This window comes from Vombatus ursinus, unplaced genomic scaffold (assembly GCF_900497805.2).
Source record: "Vombatus ursinus unplaced genomic scaffold, bare-nosed wombat genome assembly UNPS02007344.1, whole genome shotgun sequence".
Classification (NCBI taxonomy): domain Eukaryota; kingdom Metazoa; phylum Chordata; class Mammalia; order Diprotodontia; family Vombatidae; genus Vombatus; species Vombatus ursinus.
The window spans coordinates 4198872-4220553 of NW_020947122.1; the positions used below are offsets into that span (position 1 = coordinate 4198872).

General features: G+C 40.3%; 1 protein-coding gene across 2 annotated transcripts in view; it reads left to right on the top strand.

Annotated features, from left to right (window-relative positions):
* The first annotated feature begins 5566 nt into the window (after positions 1-5566).
* PANX1 (pannexin 1) overlaps positions 5567-21682 on the top strand; it is a 53002-nt gene continuing 36886 nt past the window's right edge. The window contains exon 1 of one of the 2 annotated variants that reach the window (XM_027849372.1): positions 5567-6090. In XM_027849372.1, coding sequence (XP_027705173.1) covers positions 5910-6090 — 181 coding nt within the window. In that variant the 5' untranslated portion in view covers positions 5567-5909. The remainder of the gene's footprint in view (positions 6091-21682) is intronic. The other variant, XM_027849371.1, reaches the window with a different exon arrangement.

The window sequence follows — 21682 nt, forward strand, 5'->3', positions numbered from 1 at the left end:
GAAGGGTGATTGTATACATAGAAGAGCATCCAATATGATGAAAATTCTGGAAATCCTGCCCTGTTAGAAAGTTCAAGGAATTGGGGTATGTTTATTTTGGAAATTAGAAGGTTTAAAGGAGGAAAGGGAAGCATAGCTATCTTCAAATAGTTGAAAAACTGTCAAGTGAAATACCACAATCTTGAAAGAATCAAAATTACAAATAATCCATGGGCCACTGGAAAGACTCATGGTGAGTATAAAAGGCTAAGACAAATTCCCCAACAATGACCTGCTTCTTAAAAAGTGGCACAATAGATCTCTGTTGTATGATTCAAAGGGCAGAACTAGGAGCAATGGATGAAATTTGGAAGGAGGCAGATTTCAACCTAATTTATAGGAAGTTCTAACAATGATACCTGCCTCCATGCCTGGAATGCTCTTCCTCCTCATTTCTGCCTCCTTCTTTTCCTGACTTCAAGTTCCAGCTAAAATCCCACTTTCTGCAGGAAGCCTTTCCCAATCCCCTTAATTCTAGTGCCTTCCCCTGAGACTACCCCCAGTCCATCCTGCCTATAGCTTTTTCACACATAGTTGTTTGCATGTTGTCTCCCCCATTAGACCATGAACTCCTTGAGGGCAAGGACTATCTTTTGCCTTTCTTTGCATCCTCAGCACTTAGCACAATGCCTGGCAAAACAGTAGGTGTTCAAAAATATTTATTGACTGGCTGAAATGCGGAAAACTTTCTACATTCTGAGTTGTAAGTAGCCTCATCAATAGAATAGTTCAAGGATTTTCCTCTTGAAAGTTTGCAAAATATTTGCTTACAGTAAGTTAGTGAGGTAGGTCATAGGGGATAGAAGTTGGACCTGTGATTTGAAAAATATATATTTTTACTATTTTTTTGGTATAGGGATCTCCTAGAGGAGTAAACTACATCTAGCAACACAGGTCAGTACCTTCTGTGCCACTTACAGTCTTTAAGAGCTGTCTTGGGTACAACTCTTGTGTCAGAAGCTCTTTCATCATAGAAAGGAACTATGTGTATTTTGGGTGGATTTCATCACTTTCCTCACTCATCGTTCCTATCCAGGAAACTTATGAGGATGTGTGTATGGTACCATTCAGTATACTGAGGATGGCTCTCCACTTTCAAATCCAATAGTTCACATAATGATGTAACAAAGTATTATTATACTTTTATTGTTATTATTACCTGTCTTTCCAGCATCATTGTACATTATTTCTCCTAATTCACACTCTGAAATCTGACTAAACTGGCCTTCTCTTGGTTCCTCACACAGGATACTCCATCTATGGTCCTCTCTTATTGCCTTCACCTGCTCTACCCTCCTTGGTTCTAGGTTATTCTATAATCCCCTGAGAATAGTTCTGTGATCCCTAACTACCATGGAGGCACCTTTTCTTCCTCTTTTGACCTCTCTCATAGCCAGGGTCAACCTATTCTAGAGTCAGGAAGGCCCAACTCATGATGGGGTGGGTACACCTGGCCCTACATCTTCCTGGCTGGGCTGAAAAGAACTTACCTAGAATGGCTGGGTGGTTAGGGGAGGGAATCATTTCCCCTTTCACTTTCTTGCCCTCCCCAGGCCACCCAGAATCCATCTATGCTGATTCACTGCCACAGCAATTTGGATGAGATAGAAATCACTAACTCTACTCCTTCTCATGAGATGGATGACCACCAGGCCTTGCTATCTGCCCTGCATCCTAAGGTCCTCTGGGCCTTCATTTCTATTCTGCCTCTATGGTCTGCAGACCCCAGGCACTGTCATCCTACCTACTCTTAAGGCCTTGCCACACTTCAGTTGCTGCACCCTTAGGACATTCAGGCCTTTCTGTATGTCCTGAGCCAAACTTTGTTTTATGTGCTGTCTCCCCCAATTAGAGCAGGCTAGTGTGAGAAGGAGGACTGAGCACTATCTTAATCTTTCTATTTATATCCCCAGTACTTAGTCCAATGCTTGGCACATAATAAGCAATTAATAAATGCTTTTTATTTCATTCATTTGTTGCCTTTTTACTGGCCAGCACCCAGACCTGGAACGCATTTCCTTTTCATCTCCATCTCACAAAAACTCTCTCTTTGTTCAAGATACAAATCTACATGAAGTCTTCCCTGATTATTCCCCCCCCCCAACCCCCTACTGTAATTATTTTATTTGGTCTGTGTATACTTACATATGTCCTTGTCACTGACTCTTTGAGAATGTAAGCTCCTTTAATGTAAGGATTATTTTCATCTTTGTATTTGTATCTGATTCTAGTAGATTCTAGATGCTAGTAGGTTCTTAATAAATTCTTCTTGACTGATGATTAAAAAGGAGAAAATTGAAATAGAAATCCTTGAATTCATAACTTTCAGTCCCCAAGATATGAGCAAATTTCCAGAGTTACTCACAATCTCCATGATGAGAGCTCCTTTGGGGAGGAATCAAGGTTGCTTACCCACAAGCTATGTCTTGTTGCTGGAAGGGCGGTGATAGGAATGGGGCAGGTTTATATTTCTCTCCTGTTTTCCTGCTGTTCCTTGTGGTTTCATAGCAAGGCCATCTAGTCTCCTGACTTCTTGGGGAAGGTGGAGGAAAAATTACAAAATTCTCCAACACTGTAATGTCATTTCTTCAGTGCAAGATAATCTGTTCATAATCCTTTAACATGCCATTGGTTGCCACTACTCTCTTCTCCAGGCTCTTCCTCTTTGCTTTCTTCGGTTTCTATCATTTACCATCCTCATATTGCACCCCACGTGTATACCTTGAGGAAACATCATTTTACCTTGCTACTCAGATAAGAAAAGGGCAATTCTCTTGGCACCCACTACAATTGTATGTTCCTTAGACTCATGGATAGCTCTATGGACAGATCATAGATTTAGATGTCGAAGCGACCTCAGAGACCATCAACTTTTACTCCTTCATTTTATAATTGAGGAAACTGAGGCAGGCACAAGAACATTAAGTGACTTTCCAATGTCACATCCACTCATACTAAGCATCAGAGGCAGAATTTGAACCCAAAGTTCCTCTAGCTTCAGAGCCAGGATGGTTTACACTATGCCACACCACCTCATTTAGTCCAAGCTCTTACCCCTTATAGGAATGTTTTCTACAATGGCCCTGACAGAGGGTAAGTCTCTACTTACTGGCAATATTCAAGTTGAATATTTTTCATTGCTACTATGAAGGTTGTCAAGCATTGCTCTTAATTCCATTACTTCTTATTTATGATAATTGGTTTAGAGAAAGAGTTCTGCAAGGGGTTGTTGGGAAGATGAGCAATCTAGGGCAGAAGATGGCTTGGCTCCTTAGCTTTTTGTTTTTGTTTTTTTATTTTTAAAAAAGACCTGAGTTATGCACATATAGTCATCCTATAAAATAATTTTTTTCCCTCTTTTCATCAAGGAGATGAGACTTGCTCTTACTCCCTTTTATATCCCTCTCCCCACATTTGGGCTGACCTTTCCTGACTTCTTTTCCCCACTATGGCTGACCTTAACGTTCATTTTACTGTTTTCCGCTTTGTAAAAATATTAGGGGCAGTTAGGTGTTGTAGTGGATAGAGCGCCAGGTCTGGAGGCAGGAAGATTCATTTTCCTGAGTTCAAATCTGGCCTCAGACACTTACTAGCTATGTGACCCTGGGCAAGTCACTTAACCCTTTCTGCCTCAATTTCTCTTCTGTAAAATGAGCTGGAGAAGGAAATGGCAAATCACTCCAGTATCTTTGCCAGTAAAATCCCAAATGGGGCTACAAAGAGATGGGCATCACCTAAAGGACACAATAACAGCAACTACAACAACAACAACAATGACAAATATTGGGCCTGGGGGAAGAATATGAAAGTTGAAGATCCATTCAGAGAGTGGTAAACCATTGGATTTGGAATCAGAAGCCCTGGTTCCACGTCTGTCACTTACCAATGATGAAATCTTGGACAAATGTTTTGGGTCTCAATATCTTCATCTGTTTGTGACATTTACAAAGCTTGAGAGACATGGTTTCTGGGTAATTAATAATTTTATTAATACTGCTAGCATTTTATTAACTAAAGGAATGGTCATTTGGCCATTTCTCTTGGACCAAAGACAAATCATGGTGGTGGGTTCACATTTTATATGCCCTTGGAAGAGTGGGTGTTCCTGAGGATGGCTATTAATTCTGATTGCTTAGCAATTAATGAGAGAGAGTAAATATTACAATGAGAGGTGGGCCTATTCTAATGAGGGACTGGGGGGGGGTATAATTTTGATTATATCACTTACTTCTAAATTGCCCAGCCTTAGGCAATCTAATCAAATAATTTATCCCCACACATACATGTGTAAGGTACAATGGGCTTCCTATCTTAGATTAAATTCCTTATAAGGTTAGATGGGATCTGAATAAGATTGAGGAGAAAAATTAATTCAATCTCATTGTCACAAATGTCCTTCAGAGACTGAGCTTCGAAATGAGGACTTTAGAAAAAGGGTGAACAATAATTAAGCCAGTCTGGTGAGAATATGAACTGTATGAAGGAGAGTGATGTGTGTTAAGTCTGGTAAAGTTGATTGTGAGGAGTTTTAAATGTCATATAGAGGAATTTGTATTTAACCCTTGAGGAAATAGTAAATTATTGGTTCTTATTTAGCCAGGGAATGACTTGGTCAGACCTGTGCTTTGGAGTATCCCTTTGGTAACTGTATGGGAAATAGACTGGAAAGAGAAGAAACTTGAGGCAGAGAAACCAATCCGAAGGGTTTTGCAATAGTCCAGATGAGAGGTGATAGGATGGTGATCTATGTGAATGGAGAGAAAGGGAGAGATGTGAGAGATGTGAAAGGAGAATGAACAACAAGGTTTCTTGATCTTGAAAGTTCTCCAGCCCTAAATCCCGTGATATCTCTTTCCAGAGCATTTTTATTTTGCAATCAACAAAGGGTGAGGCCCTTTCTGAAATGTTTGCTTGGAGGTGTGGGTCGGAGCAAGAAGCATAAGCAATAGCTCCCTAGGGGTTATGCTGTTTTTGCAAAATGTTTCTCAACCTGTAGATCCGTAGTGATTAAAGGTGCTACTCTTTACCCACATTCCCATATACCCACTCAACTTCTTCCACTCATTTATTCCAACACACACTCCTTTGTTGTCGTAGTCTTCCCAGATGATGCCAAGAAGGGTTTGAAATGAATAGAACACTGTTAAGAGCTTGGAGTAAGGACCCTGGGCACTACCCGTCATCCTGGAGCTTTCTCTCTCGCCACCGGTAGCATCCACAGAGCAGTTTGGAGAGGCGCCTAGGGAGGAGCTTCAGCTAGCTTTGTTCTCTGAGCTCTCGGTTAAGCCAATGAGCAGGGCGCCAGGTGGCGAAATCACTCCGTAGCCTAGTGAGAACCGGGCTTCTGGGGTGGGAGGCGCGCGCGCAGTTCAGGGTTTGGGCTAGGGCGGAGAGGTCGGTGGGGAGATAAAGCACGCGCTCGGGAAAAGAGTACTACGCGCCGCGTGGAGGAGGAGCTGCCCCGGGTGCTAGGCGGAGCGCGAGCTTGCCCCCGGCCCAGAATCTGGCCCTGGGAGCGCGCGAGCTGGAGCGAGCCAATTGCCGGGTCTGAACCTCGCCAAGAGCTTCGAGGCAGCTGCAGCCGCAACCACAACAACGGCGGTGCTTACTGCTGAGCCTTCCCGCCCGGAGCGCGTGCTCAGCCACAAACAGGGAACAAAAGAAGCTGGGATGAGCCTGAGGAATTTGCAAAAGGAAAGTGAAAGCCTGGCTGGGCGCTTTGAGGCAGTGGCTGGGTGAGAAACTGAGCGCCCGTCAGCCAGTCCCCCAGGCGCGGCCAAGCGCCATGAACTCCGGAATGCGGAGTCCCGCGCGGGTTTCCCAAGGCTAGCTCTCCCCGTCCGTCCTCGAGGGGGACCAGCCCTGCAGCCATGGCTATAGCTCACCTGGCCACGGAGTACGTGTTCTCGGACTTCCTGCTCAAGGAGCCCACAGAGCCCAAGTTTAAGGGTTTGCGCCTGGAGCTGGCGGTGGATAAGATGGTCACTTGCATAGCCGTGGGGCTACCCCTACTCCTCATCTCGCTGGCCTTCGCACAGGAGATCTCCATCGGTAAGGATGTGGGGGGAGAGAATGGAAGGGGGGAATTGGGCGGAGGAAGGGAGAAGCCCCAAGTGCTAGTTTGCCTTATCTGGGCAGATTGGGTCTGAAGTCTTTCTTGGCCTTAAGAGTTATCTTTCCACCCTCTAGGGTCAATATCTCAGCGTGCACCTGGCAGTTCCTGTAGTTGCGGTTTGGGGGTGCATTGATTTGTTTAAAGATTTAATGCACGTTTTGTGGAAATACTTCACTTTGCCAAGTTACACCTTAAAGTGAAAGGGCTTATAAGGAAACCATTAACAAACATTAACAAACCTGCTATGTGTCAAGCACTATGCTAAGGCACTAGCTAAACAAAAACAAAAGCCAGTCAAATCTTACCCTCACGGAGCTAACATTCTACCAAGAGGATACAATATGTTCACAAACATGTATATAAAAGATATATACAAAATAAACAGAAAGTGTTGGAGAGGCACTGACTGCAATTGCAGTCTATTTCGGAAGTCAGTTACAGGGTATTTCTGACTCTGGGCCGAGACTGTATACTTTTTCATTTCCTGACATCCACCACTACAACCACCACAACTACAACCACCACAACCACCAACCACTCTTATAGAGCACATTGCTCATAAAAAACCTGTGAGGGAGGTAGGGTAAATGTCGTCTCCGTTTTAGAGCTGAAGAAACTTAAGTAGCTTTTTCAGGAACCCAGAACAGCGGAGGGGCCAGAGGTCGAATTTGGGTCTTTTGACTAGTTACAGTGTTCCCTGTGCTACACAGTGGCTCTAGGATAATTATAATATTTTCCATGTTTTTCCAGAATTAAATATAGTAATGCAAAGTAGATTTGACAAGGTTCCTTGAAAATTATTTTTCATGGGGCAATGTTGATCAACACTTCTACCATGTTTTTTGATAATAGGCTGTCAGCCATTAGATGGATGGAGCACTAGGGGATTAGAGAATGAGGTGAAACTGACTATGAAAGGGCAGTGGTAAAGCCGGATCAACAGACATTTATTAAGTGCCTACTGCATTCATGGCACTTTGTTAGGCACAGGAGATACAAATGACTGAATGAATGAAAAATCTTTTGTTCTATGTTATACTATACCTGGGCTAACTATGCCAGGGGGATCGTTTATCTCATTTGATCCTATGTGAGATAGGGCAATTATGGGAAGGTAGCTGCAGTGCAAAGGGCATTGGTTTGGGAGTCTAAAGAACTGGGTTCAAATATAAGCTCTGTGCTTACTACCTGAGTGAGCTTTGGTCTCACTTAGTCTCCCTTGATGATTCACTGAAAAATGAGGTTTGGATTCAATGGACACAGGGGACTCAGATGTCCATTATAGCTCTAAATTTGTGATTCCATGATCTTCATTTTTCAAAAGGAAATTAAAACACAGAGAGGTTGGGTCACTTGTCCAAAGTGAGGAGCTGTTAAGGCTTCCACTGTAAATTTGGTAATAGAAGAAAGCCTTTCTCATCTTGTCAGTCTGTGAATTGAGGTGGTGCAGTGGATGGAGTGCCAGACCTGGAATCAGAAAGGCTCAGGTTCTCAAGTTCAAATCTGACCTCAGACACTTACTAGCCCTGTGACCCTGGGCAAGTCATTTAGCCCTGTTTGTCTTATTTTCTTTGTTTGTAAAATGAGCTGGAGAGGGAAATGCAAACCATTCCAGTTTCTTTCCCGAGAAAACTCCAAATGGGGCATCAAAGATCTGACATGACTAAACAACAGTTGACTTTTTATGGTGGCATCAATTAGGAACAGCTGAGCCTTCTAGTAGCGATCATTGTGAGACTGACTTGGACTACAAATGCATGTGTTCCTGGTATACAATGTTTGGGTTTCTTATGATTCTTTCTCAGAGTATTTGGGAATTCCAGCCTTGATTAGAGTCAATTCAGCAGGAATTCTGCTAAAGTGATGATTGGTAGGGGAGGTAATTCAGAAGAAATTCCCATTTTTGTGAATCATCAGCTTACCCTGCTAAATGAAGGGAAAGCAATGAAATGTGCTTAAAGTACTATACAAATGTAAGATATTCGTGTTGTAGTGGCAAGCACACGTATTTTTACACATATTAACCTTCTACCCAACAATTCTGTAAGATTGGTAGGCAGGTATTAGTATCCATATTGTATAGTTGAAGAAGCTACAGTCTGAGATTACCCATCCAATGAGAGACAGTATGGGAGTAATATATGGAATACTGAACTTGAAGTTAGTAAAACCTGGGTTCAAATCTGTAAGAAAGGATACGTATCAGCACAGTGGAGGAGTCCTGGCCAAACTGGGCTTTGTTCCATGGTCAGAGTGAGGCCTAGAACATTTGCTTAGTCTTGCCCTGATATAGGGCCAGCACTCTTTCATAATAAGCATCAGGAACAGAAATTTCCTTGGGCTACCAGCTTTCTGGCAGATAGTTATTTTAGCTTTAGAGTTGGGGCTGGAAGGATTTTTTCTTTTTCTTTTCTTTTTTTTAAAATACTTTCGATGGTCAACTAAGGCTTTTGGAGTGTGTGAAGCAGCAAAACAATATTATCTTTGTGGATGGATTGGATTACTCACACTCTGTCCTTCTGGTGAGTTTGTGCCTGGTATGGTGATATGGGATAGAGGGGCTTATAGAGGGTAGCAGGAACAAAAGATGTAGAAGTTGAGTTTTTTCCATCCCAACTAAATTGGAAGTTCCTTGGAGGCAGGGGCAGGTGGCTAGAGAGAGGATTTATTAAGTTATTAAGTGCTAGGCACTGTGCTTAATAGATAGGAAATAGTTATGAACTGTATGAGACTGTGTATTGAAGTACCAAATTTTGTGGTAACCAACTCTATTGGCTTTAGGAATGCTGTAATGATAACTGATCACTCTAGAGTGCCCTAAGGGTTACAAGATGCTTCCCCCACAAGAAGCCCATGGAGTAGGTTGTTGTAAGTATGACACAAGACCTCCATTGGATCTGTGATCTCTCCTCTCTTGGTACTCCTAAGGTTTGATGGAGCCTGCTCCTACAGAGAGTTAATTATTAAATTTTCAGTGTGAGCATTTCTGTCTCAGAAATGCAGATTGGGGTTTAATTTATTGTTTTGTTGATTGTCTAGGTGTAAGAATGTGATGGAGAAAAGGTTAATAAGGTTAAAGGTTAACCTTTAAAGTATGTCCTGAATGTTTGGGAGAGCTAAGAGTTAAACCTTTACCAATACACCCTTGACCTAGTACTCCCTCTAATAGTGCAGATTATAACCAATCCATCCCTATCTAACCTGTAGAATTTTTGTCCATGGTCTCCAGAAAGGATCTATCTATTATATAGAGGCCCTTCCTGAAGGTCTTTTAATACTTAATGGGTATTGTTGTTTATCATGGCTGTCCCTTTATGATTTCCTTATTCTCCATGCATGAATAGCCCATTTTTCTTTTTTAACAAAAGGAAGTTTACTTAACAATAGTATCGACAGGATATTCGGCAGGAATACAGCCCTTAATTTTGTTGGCCCATCTTCTTTTACAATTGCATATCTTTTGAATATCTTTTATGCCACCTGTTGCACAAATAAGTCTAATATGGCCAACTTATGCCTAGCATACGTTTCTCTGTTATCTGTTGGGTCACCTGTAATTTTGGTTATTTGTAGATGGTAGAGTCACATAATTTGTAACCATATAGCATTCCCAAGAGAATGTTAATGTTAAAAATGGATTTTTGTGTTAATAAACAGCTTGGGATTATTGAAAACACTGAATGATTTCTAACATGTAATCAATCCAGTTTGCTCTTTTATTCCTATTTAATATGGCTGTAGTTCATTGTCTATTTGCAGTGCCTGTCCAAGATACAGGATAACTAATTAAATGGATTGCCCACCCAGCTGCACGTCATGCTTTCTTTTTTCATAGGCATTCTTCATCAATGTTTTATATTGTTGTACTGAATGAGTGAATGAGTAAAAGGTAAAGCACTTAGTATGTGGTGCATATATTTTGCTAAGCACTAGGGATACAAATACAAACACTCAAGGCAATCCTTGCCCTCCAGGAGCTTATATCCAAAGAAGACAACAGATAAAGAGGTATGGTAGCCAGAGAGGAGTATTTTGGAGAGGAATGGTCATTGGAGTAATAGGGCAATTGATTGACTTGGCCTTACAGGGAATGGTGATGTTGGAGAGGGTTGGTCTCAGGGGACTTAAGGTCTCCTCCAGCTCTAAAATGATGATCCTATGATCTCTAAAGCCCCTTCCAGGCCTAAAATTAGGATCTTGTTATTAGGTGTGTCTATTCCAGGTTGGATTTATACACACACACACACACACACACACATACATATATATACATGTGTATATATGTATTTATGTATATGTGTGAATATGATATAACACATATTATAGAATATATTATGATATAGAATATATTATATATGTATGTACATAACACATGCAGATATTATATATATACATAATACATTACATCTATAGATTATATATTAGCCCCCTTCATTTAGGCACAGATATAATATGTGAAGAGAGAGAGATATATGTTATCTATCTCTGTGTGTATGTATATATATGTATCTATATGAGAGAGAAAGAGAGAGAGAATGACAGTGATAGTGTCTATCTGTGTGGGGGAGATGGAGATGGAGATTGACTAGAAATATAGAATACATGAAGGCAACCAATGTAATTTAAAGTTGGAAAGATAGCTTGGATCTAGATTGTAAAGGACCTAAAATTCCCTGAGAAGGGATGTATGTTTTGTCATGTAGTTAAATAGAGAGCCACTAAAGACTTTTGACCAGAGAATGACATAGGTCTGATCTGTGACTTATTGGCAGTTGTGTGAAGATGAATTGGAGTCAGGGAGACCTGCTAGGATCTTAGAATGATAAGGTTTAGAACTGTAAGGGGCCTTAAGACCATATGTTCTGATCCCAATCCCCTCATTTTTGTAATCAGTTAATCAACATGCATTTATTAAGTACCTATGATATGCAGGTACCATGCTAAGTTCTGGGGATACTAAGACAAAAGTGAAACAGTTCCTGTCCTCAAGAAACTTAGATTCTGTTGTGGATATGGAATCAATAATTACTCAAGACCCAGAAAAAAAAAAGTTTTTGGTATACCAAAGTCCTCGGTGCATGGTTCAGCAAGAGAAATGGATTTGGTTCCATACAATCGGGAGGGTGGGGGGTAACTCCAGTTGTTAGGAAGTTTGGTTTTTTGTCCGTCCATCTGTTTGTCTTTCTGTCTAATCACCTAAATAAATAATGGCCTAGGCCATTGGAGTTCAACTCAAATAGAAATGAGGATTACTAAACCATACATAAAGATCCTGGACTTAGAAAACCATGTATTAACATTATCTATATTCTATTGTATTTTTATTTTGTGAAATATTTTCCAATTATATTTTACTTTGGTTCTGATTCCAGCCTGAGAGCTGCATGTTTAACACTTCTGCTCTAGATAACTCTCAAAGAATAGAAGTTTTAAAGAAGAGTAGTATGACTTGCATTGGTAGAGGGAGTTCCCTCATCCCAGAATTCCCTAGTCCAATGAAATCATAGGTTTATGATATCCTAGACCTATAAATATATTTGTACATGTCAGTAATCTACATCCGTGTATTTATACGTACTTGGATGTATGTTTATATATGTATAGGTACATACATATATACCAGTAACTTTCCCTCTCTTCTTGAAGTCCTGCCTTCGGGACTAAATCAGAACAAATCTAATTCCACTGAATCTTCTGTTATCTAGAGGTCTGAGTGACCAGGCAAGAACTTCGGGCAGCTGAATAAAGAGGGGCTACCAGCCTAGTAACTCAGGAATGTGGCCTCTTTTTTCCTTTCTTTCTGATGAAGCAGTCAATCAATCAGCATTTATTGAAGCAATTCTAGTTCTTTATTATTTACAGTTCTTTATCTAGAAGTTTACTAACCATACACTTAATACACAGTCTGGAAGTTTACCAGGAATTGTAGTAAAGTTCACAGTCCTATAGTTTGTAGATTCTGTTTTCTTTGGTTCTTTTAAAATCAAGATATTTGCCATTCTTAGCTTCTGCCATACCTTTCTCATTCACCAATATCACCAACAGTGGCTCAACAATCTCATTTGTCCGTTTTTTTTCAAATCCTTTTATATTTTTTCCCCAGTTACATGTAAAAATTTTTAACATTTTTAACATTCATTCTTTTAAAATATTGAATTCCAGATTCTCTCCCTCCCTTCCTTCCTCCTCCTTAAGAAGGTAAGCAGTTTGATATAGATTATGCATGATTTAGCTATTCTCAGCAATACAATTCAATACAATACATTTCTCAGCAAAACAATTCCTAAGGACTTATGATGAAAAATATTATCCACATCCAGAGAAAGAACTGATGGAGTCTGAATGCAGATTGAAGCCTACTTTTTTACTTTCTTTATTTTTCTTTTTTTTGGGGGACATGGTCGTATTTTCATTCACAACATGGCTAACAGAGATAATCTGTATGTTTATATGTAATATATGCACATGTTATATCATAATCATAATATAGAATGTATTACATCATATACATACATACACACACACATTTGTTTGTGTATGTCTATAAATCCAACCTGGAATGGACATACCTAACCACAGAATCCTAATTTTAGACCTGGAAGAGTTCTTAGAGATCACAAGATCATTCCATCAACTATAGGCAATTCACTATATATCTTCTTCATCCTTAAAGCAAGAATGTTCTCTAAATGAAGTCTTTCAAACAAAAAGTAATATTATAAAATAAACATCAGTTTGCTTAATGAAATGATCATAAAATTTGTAGAAATTCAGTGTTTGAGAAGACACTGAATAACCTGGGGCTTTATCAATAAATACAACACCTTATGTGTTCATTTATTTGAGAACCATTTATTAAACACTTACAGTTTGTAGAACTGAATGCCAGTGGAGATACAAGGTCTAGATAAGATAAGCTCTGCTATTATGGGGTAGATAAGTCTTTTTTGTGAGTATGTGAGTAACCTCCACCTTTGCTCTTGGTTCTGTCCTCTGGGGTCAAACAGAGTCAAATACCTTTTCCGCGTGGTAGCATTTCATACATGTGAAGCCTGTGACCATGTTTTCCCTGTGCCTTCTCTTCTCCAGGATTAATAACTTCTTCCTCCACAGCTTATCTAGGGGTTAGGGCTTTCAAAGGGTCTCTACTAGTAATCAAAGGAAAGAAGGTAAAATAAAACACCTGGAGTACAAGATTGTTAAGTTACAGAGCACATAAATCTTATCTTAAAATATCTCTAAGTAGCCTAACTAGTATAAACTTCCTGGATTAAGTAGTTCCTCTTCCTTTTTAGTTTGAATCTCAGCTTGGCATCCACAGATAGCCAGACAACATAGCTGTGCTTAGCACCTAATAAGTGCTTGCTGACTCGATTCAGCAGCAAAACCAGTATATCTTTTTTTTCCACAATCAAACCCTTTTAACCTCTCTGACCCTTCCTACCAAATCTGCAACTCCTTTATCTAACCCTAATCTTCTATTATTCCATCTCTCCCTATACCTTCCCCTCCTAAAAATGGTCTTCATCCTTACTGGGACCTCCAGTCCTTCCATCATTCAGTACTCTCCAAGGCCATCACCCCTCACTTCACTTTCTTCCCTTTCCAGTCTCAACCCTATAGCTAACCAGTATAACTCTACACAGTCTTTACCCTTGAATCCCTTATTCTCTCTTCCCACTGATGCTGAGACCTTGTCAAACTCTAACCCCTCCATCATGTGCTGCTGAACAGAATTAGAGGAAATCACATAACTGAGCCAATTAGGTCTATAACAAATTTGTTATCTTTTGACCATATCTAAAAATGTATGTCTCATTTTACCTCTTGAGTCCATCACCTCCTGGATCAGGGAGGAGGTAGCGTACTTCATAATTGGTCCTCTGGAATTGTGGTTGATCATTGTGTTAATCAGAGTTCTTGTCTTTCAAAGTTGTTTGTCTTTACAATGTTGTTATTGTATAAATTGTTCTTTTGGTTCTGCTCACTTCACTTTGCATCAGTTCAAATAAATCTCCCCAGGTTTCTCTGAAACAATCCCTTTTGTTATTTCTCAAGGTACAATGATATTCCATGACATTCATATACCATCATTTCTTCAGCCATTTCCTACTTGATGGACAACCCCTTAGTTTTCCAGTTCTTTGCAACTACAGAAAGAACCAGTATAATTATTTTTGTACATATAGGTCCTTTTCCCTTCCTTTGATTTGGGTTAGAAGTCTAGTACTGTTGAGTCAAAGAGCACTTGTGCTGATTTTTTTAAATGAATTTGGCATATACTTATACATGTACATATTTTCTCCCTCAATAGAATATGAACTCCTTGAAATAGGAAATAGTTATCTAGGAAATAGTTATTTATTTATTTTTGGAATAATATTTTTCCCAATTACATGTAAAAACTATTTTTCACATGCAGTTTTTAAAATTTTGAGTTCCAGATTCTCTCCCTTCCCTCCCCATTTCCTGAGATGGCAAGCAATTTGATATAGGTTATACATGTGCAGGCATGCAAAGCATATTTCCATATTAGTCATGCAGTGAAAGAAAACACAGACAAAAAAACATGAAAAAAATAAAGTGAAAAATAGCATGCTTTGATCTGCATTCTGACTCCATCAGTTCTTTCTGGAGGTGGAAAGCATTTTTCATGGTGAGCGAAAGGGACTATTTAATATTCATCTTTGCACAAATGTAATACAGTGCCTAGCACTGAGTAGGTACTGAAATGCGTGTTGGTTGGCTGTTTGGTTGATTGGATTCTTTGATCATTACTTCAGGTCCTTCTCTCTTAGACCTTCATATTGGCAAAGCTGCATCCAGACTAATAGAATCATAGCTTCTACCAAAAAACCCCATAGGTCTCCTTTAGCTTCCACAAGTCATAAGGGATGGATCATTTCTTTACATTTTAAATGCTTATTTGAGAGCCTAGTGTAGTCATAGCCTCTGCCATTCATACTTGCCTCTTGGGGCAGCTAGGTGGCACAGTGGATAGAGCACCAGCCCTGGAGTCAGGAGGACCTGAGTTCAAATGTGGTCTCAGACCAGACACTTGATACTTACTAGCTGTGTAACTCCGGGCGAGTCACTTAACCCCATTGCCTAGCAAAAACAAACAAACAAAAAGGATGTGTCATATTTGCCTCTTGATACATGATGACCACACGATTTGGATGTAGATGGGACGTTATAGGTCATCAATAGCAATATTGTCATTTATAGATGAGGAAATTAGAGTTGAGGGAGATCATAGAATCATAGATCCAGAACTAGAAGGAACCTTTAACATTTTTTTTTGGAGGAGATTGGGGTTAAGTGATTTGATTTGCCCAGGGTCAGACAGCTAGTAAGTGTGTGAGTCTGGATTTGAACTCAGTACCTCCTGACTCCAGGACTCTATCCACTCTACCACCTGGTTGCCCCCAAGAGCTCGAAGGAACCTGAGAATCAAGTCCAACCGCCTCATTTTAAAGATAAGGAAACTGAGGCCCAGGTCGGTTAAGATCTATAAGCCCAAGGTCACACAGGTAGCAAATGTCAGAGACAGGGTATAAATCCAGGTCCTCTGACTCTAGAACTAGTACTCTTTCAACTGTGCTAAGCCAGAACATACACCTAATAAATGGCAGAATCAGGAACCAAATCTAGTCCCTTAACTCCAAATCTATGGTCCTTTCAGCCACTCCAGAAATAATTACTTTGCCTTAAATCATGAGGCAACACTTTAAGGACTCATGGTTTCATCTCTGTGGGTGAATCCTTCCGATACGAGCATGTCACCCGTTGCCAGATGTGGCCCCAAAATATCAATTCTCATGAGCATTGTGAGGGAAAATGACATAGCAGATAGAGCACCAGACTTGGAATCAGGACGCCCTGGGTTCAAATATGGCTTCTCACTCGCTGTGGGACTCGGGGCCAGTCATGGCCTCTCTACGCCCCCTTTCTTCGTCTCTGATATAGGGGAATCAGACTCACTGGTCTCTGGGCTCCCTTCTGACTCTAGATGGAGAATCCTTAGAGGACAGACGGTATGTTTTTGGGCCTCTAGCTTTCTGAGGCAGGTGGGATTTGCCAGTACTTGAGTTCTGCTGAGACTGGCCCCAGTGACCTCAGTCCCATAATGTGTTGTCAGAGTAGGCCTTTACTGAAGAATCTTAGGTAATGGGCTATGAAAATTAATTTGGTTTTCGTTATAGACAGGTTTTTTTCCCTTCTATTTCTTAATGAGCTCTTGAGAACTTAGGCTTTTTCTCAAAAGGGACTTGTGACTCATTTCTTATGTCAGCTGAAAGGAAAGAATTTTTGGTTTCATTTTTGAGCCTCTCTCTTTCCATTTGTAGTAATTTCATTTATTAACAAACATCACAATGTCCCAATCTGGTTTGTGAAATCATTGGCATCAGCCTCATGGTGTCTTAAGAAAGTCTTAACACGGTCAATCCTGGTCATTCATTTAGCAAATACATTTATTGAAGTCTTCTTACCCTTCCAGGTACAATACAAAAAGAGTACTTGTTTGGGCAGGGGTTACAGAATCACAAAATGGGAGAATTGGAAGGAGCTCGGGAACCATCACAAAGCAATCTTCTACCATTAACATAATCTAAGTTGTCCACCAGCCTCTGCCTCTCCGAAGGGAAGGAACTCATCACTTCTCGGCAGTCCATTCTACTTTTAGACAGCTCTTACTGTTGGAAATTTTTTCCAGATATCGACCTCAAATTTGCCTCTTTTCATCTTCCTCTCATTGCTGCTGGTTTTGCCTTCTGGATCCAAATGGAATGGTACATTGAGTGAGGCACGGAGTCAGGAAGTCTCCTCTTTCTGAGTTCAGATCTGCCCTCAGATACTAGCTGTGTGGCCCTGGGCAAGTCATTTAACCCTGTTTGCCTCAATTTCCTTATCTGTCAAATGAGCTGAAGAAGGAAATGGCAAACCGCTCCAGTATCTTTTCCAGGCAAACCCCAAATGGTGTCATGCTGAGTCAGACATGACTGAAAAACAACTACACAGCAAAAACCAAAATATGGCACACTATGTGCCGGACTTGGAGTCAGGAAGATGTGACTTCAGATCTAGCCTCAAATACTTGTTAGCCGTGTGACCCTGGACAACTGATTCAACCTCTGCCTGCCTCAGTTTCTTCAACTGTAAAATGGGAATGATACTAGCACCTGCCTCCTGGGGTTGTTGTGAGAGTCAAATGAGATAATATTTGTAAAGTGTTTAGCACAGTGCCTGGCACATAATAGGTGATTTAAAAATGCTTGTTTTAAAAAGGGGTCTATAGTTTGGTGAAGTAGGCTTGGAAGACACATGCAAACTATGCTGAAGTAGTAGAAAAACTGTTAGAAGTCCCCCTTCTTTCTCTGGGTTTATAAAAAGCAGAACTTTTGTGAACTTAGAGTGACCGACATAGAAAGAACAATGAACTGAGAGTCAGAAGAGCTGAGTTCTTGACTTACCTCTGCCCCTACCTAGATGAGTTCTTTCTATAGTTTCATCCTCTTGCTCTTGCTTACATATGACATCTCATCTCCTGTCTGCGTGTGTTTATACAGTCCATCCCCTAAGCCTGTCATGCATTCATTCCTTACCTTTCCATCTTTAATATCTATTTTTGTTCAAAGCTCAGTTTATATTGTTGGCATTCAGTATTTTTCAGTCATGGGCAACTCCTCATGACCCCATTTTGGGGTTTTCTCGGCAGAGATCCTAGAGTGGTTTGCCATTTCCTTCTCCAGCTCATTTTACAGATGAGGAAACTAAGGCAAATAAGGTTGAGTGGTTGCAAAGGGTCACACAGCTAGTAAGTGTCTGAGGCCAGATTTGAACTCAGGAAAATGAGTTTTCCTGACTCCAGGCCTAGCTGGAGTCCACTCCATCTACTGCACCACCCAGCTACGGTATGTCCCACCCTAAATGTGAGGTCTTTCTTGACCTTTCCAACTGAGAGTGGAAATCCTGCCTTTGCTCCCCCAACTACCACGTATTTATGCACTTGATCCTAAAAGTCCCTCTCTTCCTTTGAAATGTACATCAAGCACTATCTTCTGCATAAAGCCTTTCCTGTTCCCCACCAACTGTCCTTCCTCCCAAACTATCTTGTATTGAACTAGTTTGCATTTATTTATATTTAGTTTATCTCTCCCTCTCTCTGTCTGTACACACACACAAACACACACACACACACACACACACACACACTGTAATACTTATATACGTACCTTTTGTCTCCCTCATCAGAATATAAACTCCTTGGTAGTAGGAATTGCTTTATACTTGTATCTCCCTTGTTTGGCACCATGCTTCAGCACACAGTTGGTGCTTAATAAATGCATACTGATTGTTGACTTTATTTTGTATACGCATATACGTGCATTCTGTGGGGTATAAGTTCCTTTAGGGCCGGGACTTTTTTTTCCTCTTGTATCCCCAATGCCTAGGACATTACACAGAGCTTAATAAATCCTTGTTGATTGATTGAGTGCCTTTACCCGGACCACTACCTCTCTAGCCCTTCTTCCTTGACTGTCAAATGACAGGCATTGATAATGCCCTAGAGGTCTGCTGGTTAGAATGTTCTCTAATTCTATTGCCCGGAACCGATCACCTGAAACCTGTAATAACCTTTTAGCAAGTTGTTGTGTTTATAGCCAAGTCCTATGATTACTTAGAGCAGTTGTTGACACTTCCTCTGATTTCATAAATCCTGGCAGCAGTCACAGTGCTGGCATCTTTGTTTTTGGACTCATAGACCTTTGATGCAAAATCTGGTTTAGGCGATCTAAGCCATTCCTGTGATTTATTAAAAAAACAAAATACCGCCTTTTTAAGCAAAACAGTTTGCTTATGTAATAATTGCAGAAGATAGCATCAGAAACCTCATTGTCCCTAAATGTGTGTAGGCCTAACTCTTCTGAAGGAGGTAGATGATCATCTCATTTGTGTATTTTAAAAAACTCTCCAGGGATATACATTCTATAGCGTCTCTTTGCAACATTTATCAAGCATCCACCATGTACAAGGCACTGACCTTAACTTAATTAAGATATGATCCCTACCCTCATAGAGTTTATAGTATTTGTAGTTTTTTTAAGTGATTACTTATCTATATCCTTTTTACTGGAATTGTGTCACATTAGAAAAAGAATAGGATTTGTATTTAGAGAATCGGGGTTTGAATCACAGCTCTACTACTTATCACCTGTGTGACCCAGAACAGACAGGTCCTATAACTTCTCAGTGCCTCAGTTTCCTCAGCAATAAAATGAGGGAGTTAGCTTAGGTGATCTGAGGACCTCTTTAGCTCCAAATCTATGATTCTGTGTTTCAATCCCTTGCTTCAGGTTTAGTGCCTTCTAAATTAATTATTGGGGAGTTGGAGAACAATTAAGCATAATAATGATCTTTTTATATTTAAAGACATTTGTTTCCATTTATTTTAATAAAAGAATTTCACTATAAAGTTAACAACCTAGCAACAAAAACAAGAAGCAAAGCAAGGGATAAAATAAAACTTTTAAACTTTAAAATACTGAACTATTTTCCATTTATTAAAAAGAAAAAAGATACGTAATATCTTACATATATTGGTAAAATAATATCTTGCCTGCTTTTGTGCCCCTCCAAGTTTTTCTTCACCTTTTAAAAATCGGAAATTCCCAAGTAAGCCCATTGCCCAGGGCCTGAGCAGGACCAGGTGAATGGAGCAAGAATGGGTTTCCCACCTTTTTGAGGTCTTTGTATTCAGGGCCCTCCCAAGTCGTGGTTATTTCCTACAGAGTTCACTCCTCTCCGTGTTATGGACCCATGGGGAGGTTTCTCCTTATGGGACCTAAAAATAGAGCAGAAGAAGCCCAAGGCTTAGAGTCAGAGAACCTAGAATTTAGTCCCAGTTCTCATGGTGTGACATTTGAGCAAAGTGCCTAATCTCTCTCACTCTCGATTTCTTCGTTGGTAAAAATAGATGCCATTCTCATTCTTATTCATGCAGCCAAAGGATCTGGCAATATACTTAGTTCATTAAGCTGCAACATGGACTCGAGGCACAGGGTTACAAATGACCCAAGCCAACAGCGCCACTGCTAATGACTGTCCCCCTGCCCCTCCCCCATCCCTTTGCACAGACTGTCTCCTTGTGCTTGGAACAGTCTCTCTTCTCCCTTCTGCCATTTAGACTCTCTGACCTCCTTCAGAGCCTAACTCAAATGCTATCTCCTAACTGAAGCCTTTCCCACTTGCCTTCTTCCCCTAATGACTTGATATGATATATACTTAGACATGTACATGTTATTTTCCCCAATGTAATGTAAGCTTTCCCAGAGCAGGCAGTATTTTGTTTTTGTCTTTATATGCCCACAGCCTAGCACAATTCTAGACACGTAGTCAGCAATTATTAAATGATTATTAATTGATTTAAATGAAGCCCTTACATAGAAAGGTGGTGGTTCAAAACTATGTAATAATAATGATAATGATAATGAAGGTAATGATAATGATCATTGTTGTCGTTAAGTCACATCTGACTTTTCACATGACCTCATTTGGAATTTTCTTAGCAAAGATACTGGAGTGGTTTGCTATTCCCTTCTCCAGCTCATTTTACAGATAAAGACCTGAGACAAACAGGGTTAAGTGACTTGCCCAGGGTCACACGTCTAGTAAGTATCTGAGGCCAGATTTGAACTCAGGTCTTCCTAACTCCAGGCCTGGCATTCTATCCACTGCAACACCTAGCTGCCCAATAATGATCATAGCTAGCATTTATTAGATGCCTTAAGGTTTGCAAAGCACTTTACCTATGTCATCTCATTGAATCCTCACCAAAATCCTGTAAGGTAAATCTGAGAGAAGTAAAGGTATCTGTCAGAGGTCCCATAGCTAGTAGTTATTCCAGGCAGGATTTGAATGTAGGTCTTCCTCATCTGGATTCAGTGCTCTATCTATCTACTGCACCACCAAGCCACCTCAGAGCTATTGCTAATATGCACTGTAACAACTTCAAGACACATAGGCCCAAGAAGTATCTCTGGGGCTTCAGGGAGACCTTATTTTCAATTCAGCAGACTTTTCTGTATCAGGCACCAAGCTAGATTCTGGGTGTCTAAAACCAAAAATGAAACAAAGCCTGTCCTCAAGAAGCTTATGTTCTACATTTCTCATAGCTACCTTAAATACGCTAGCCATTGCCTGAGCAATGCTAGCAGTTTGTCATTTTAATGGAATGGTAGATATGGTGGGCTTGCTTTCCAGGGTACACTACATGGATTTTCCATGCATTACTGTTTCTTCTTTTTTCTGTCTTACACTTTTTTTTCCTTATTCTTCTGGCTCATGGGGATTTTTTAGGACAAGGACGAAGAGTTCTTTTTGCTTTATGTCTTTTCATTCTTTAGCATGCTAACTTGAATACAATTCCCAGCATTATTATTATGAATATATGGCACATGTGACACTTTAAATATGGCAGAGCTCTTTACATATATGCTTATTGAGATATAAATAAGGAGGAAAAAA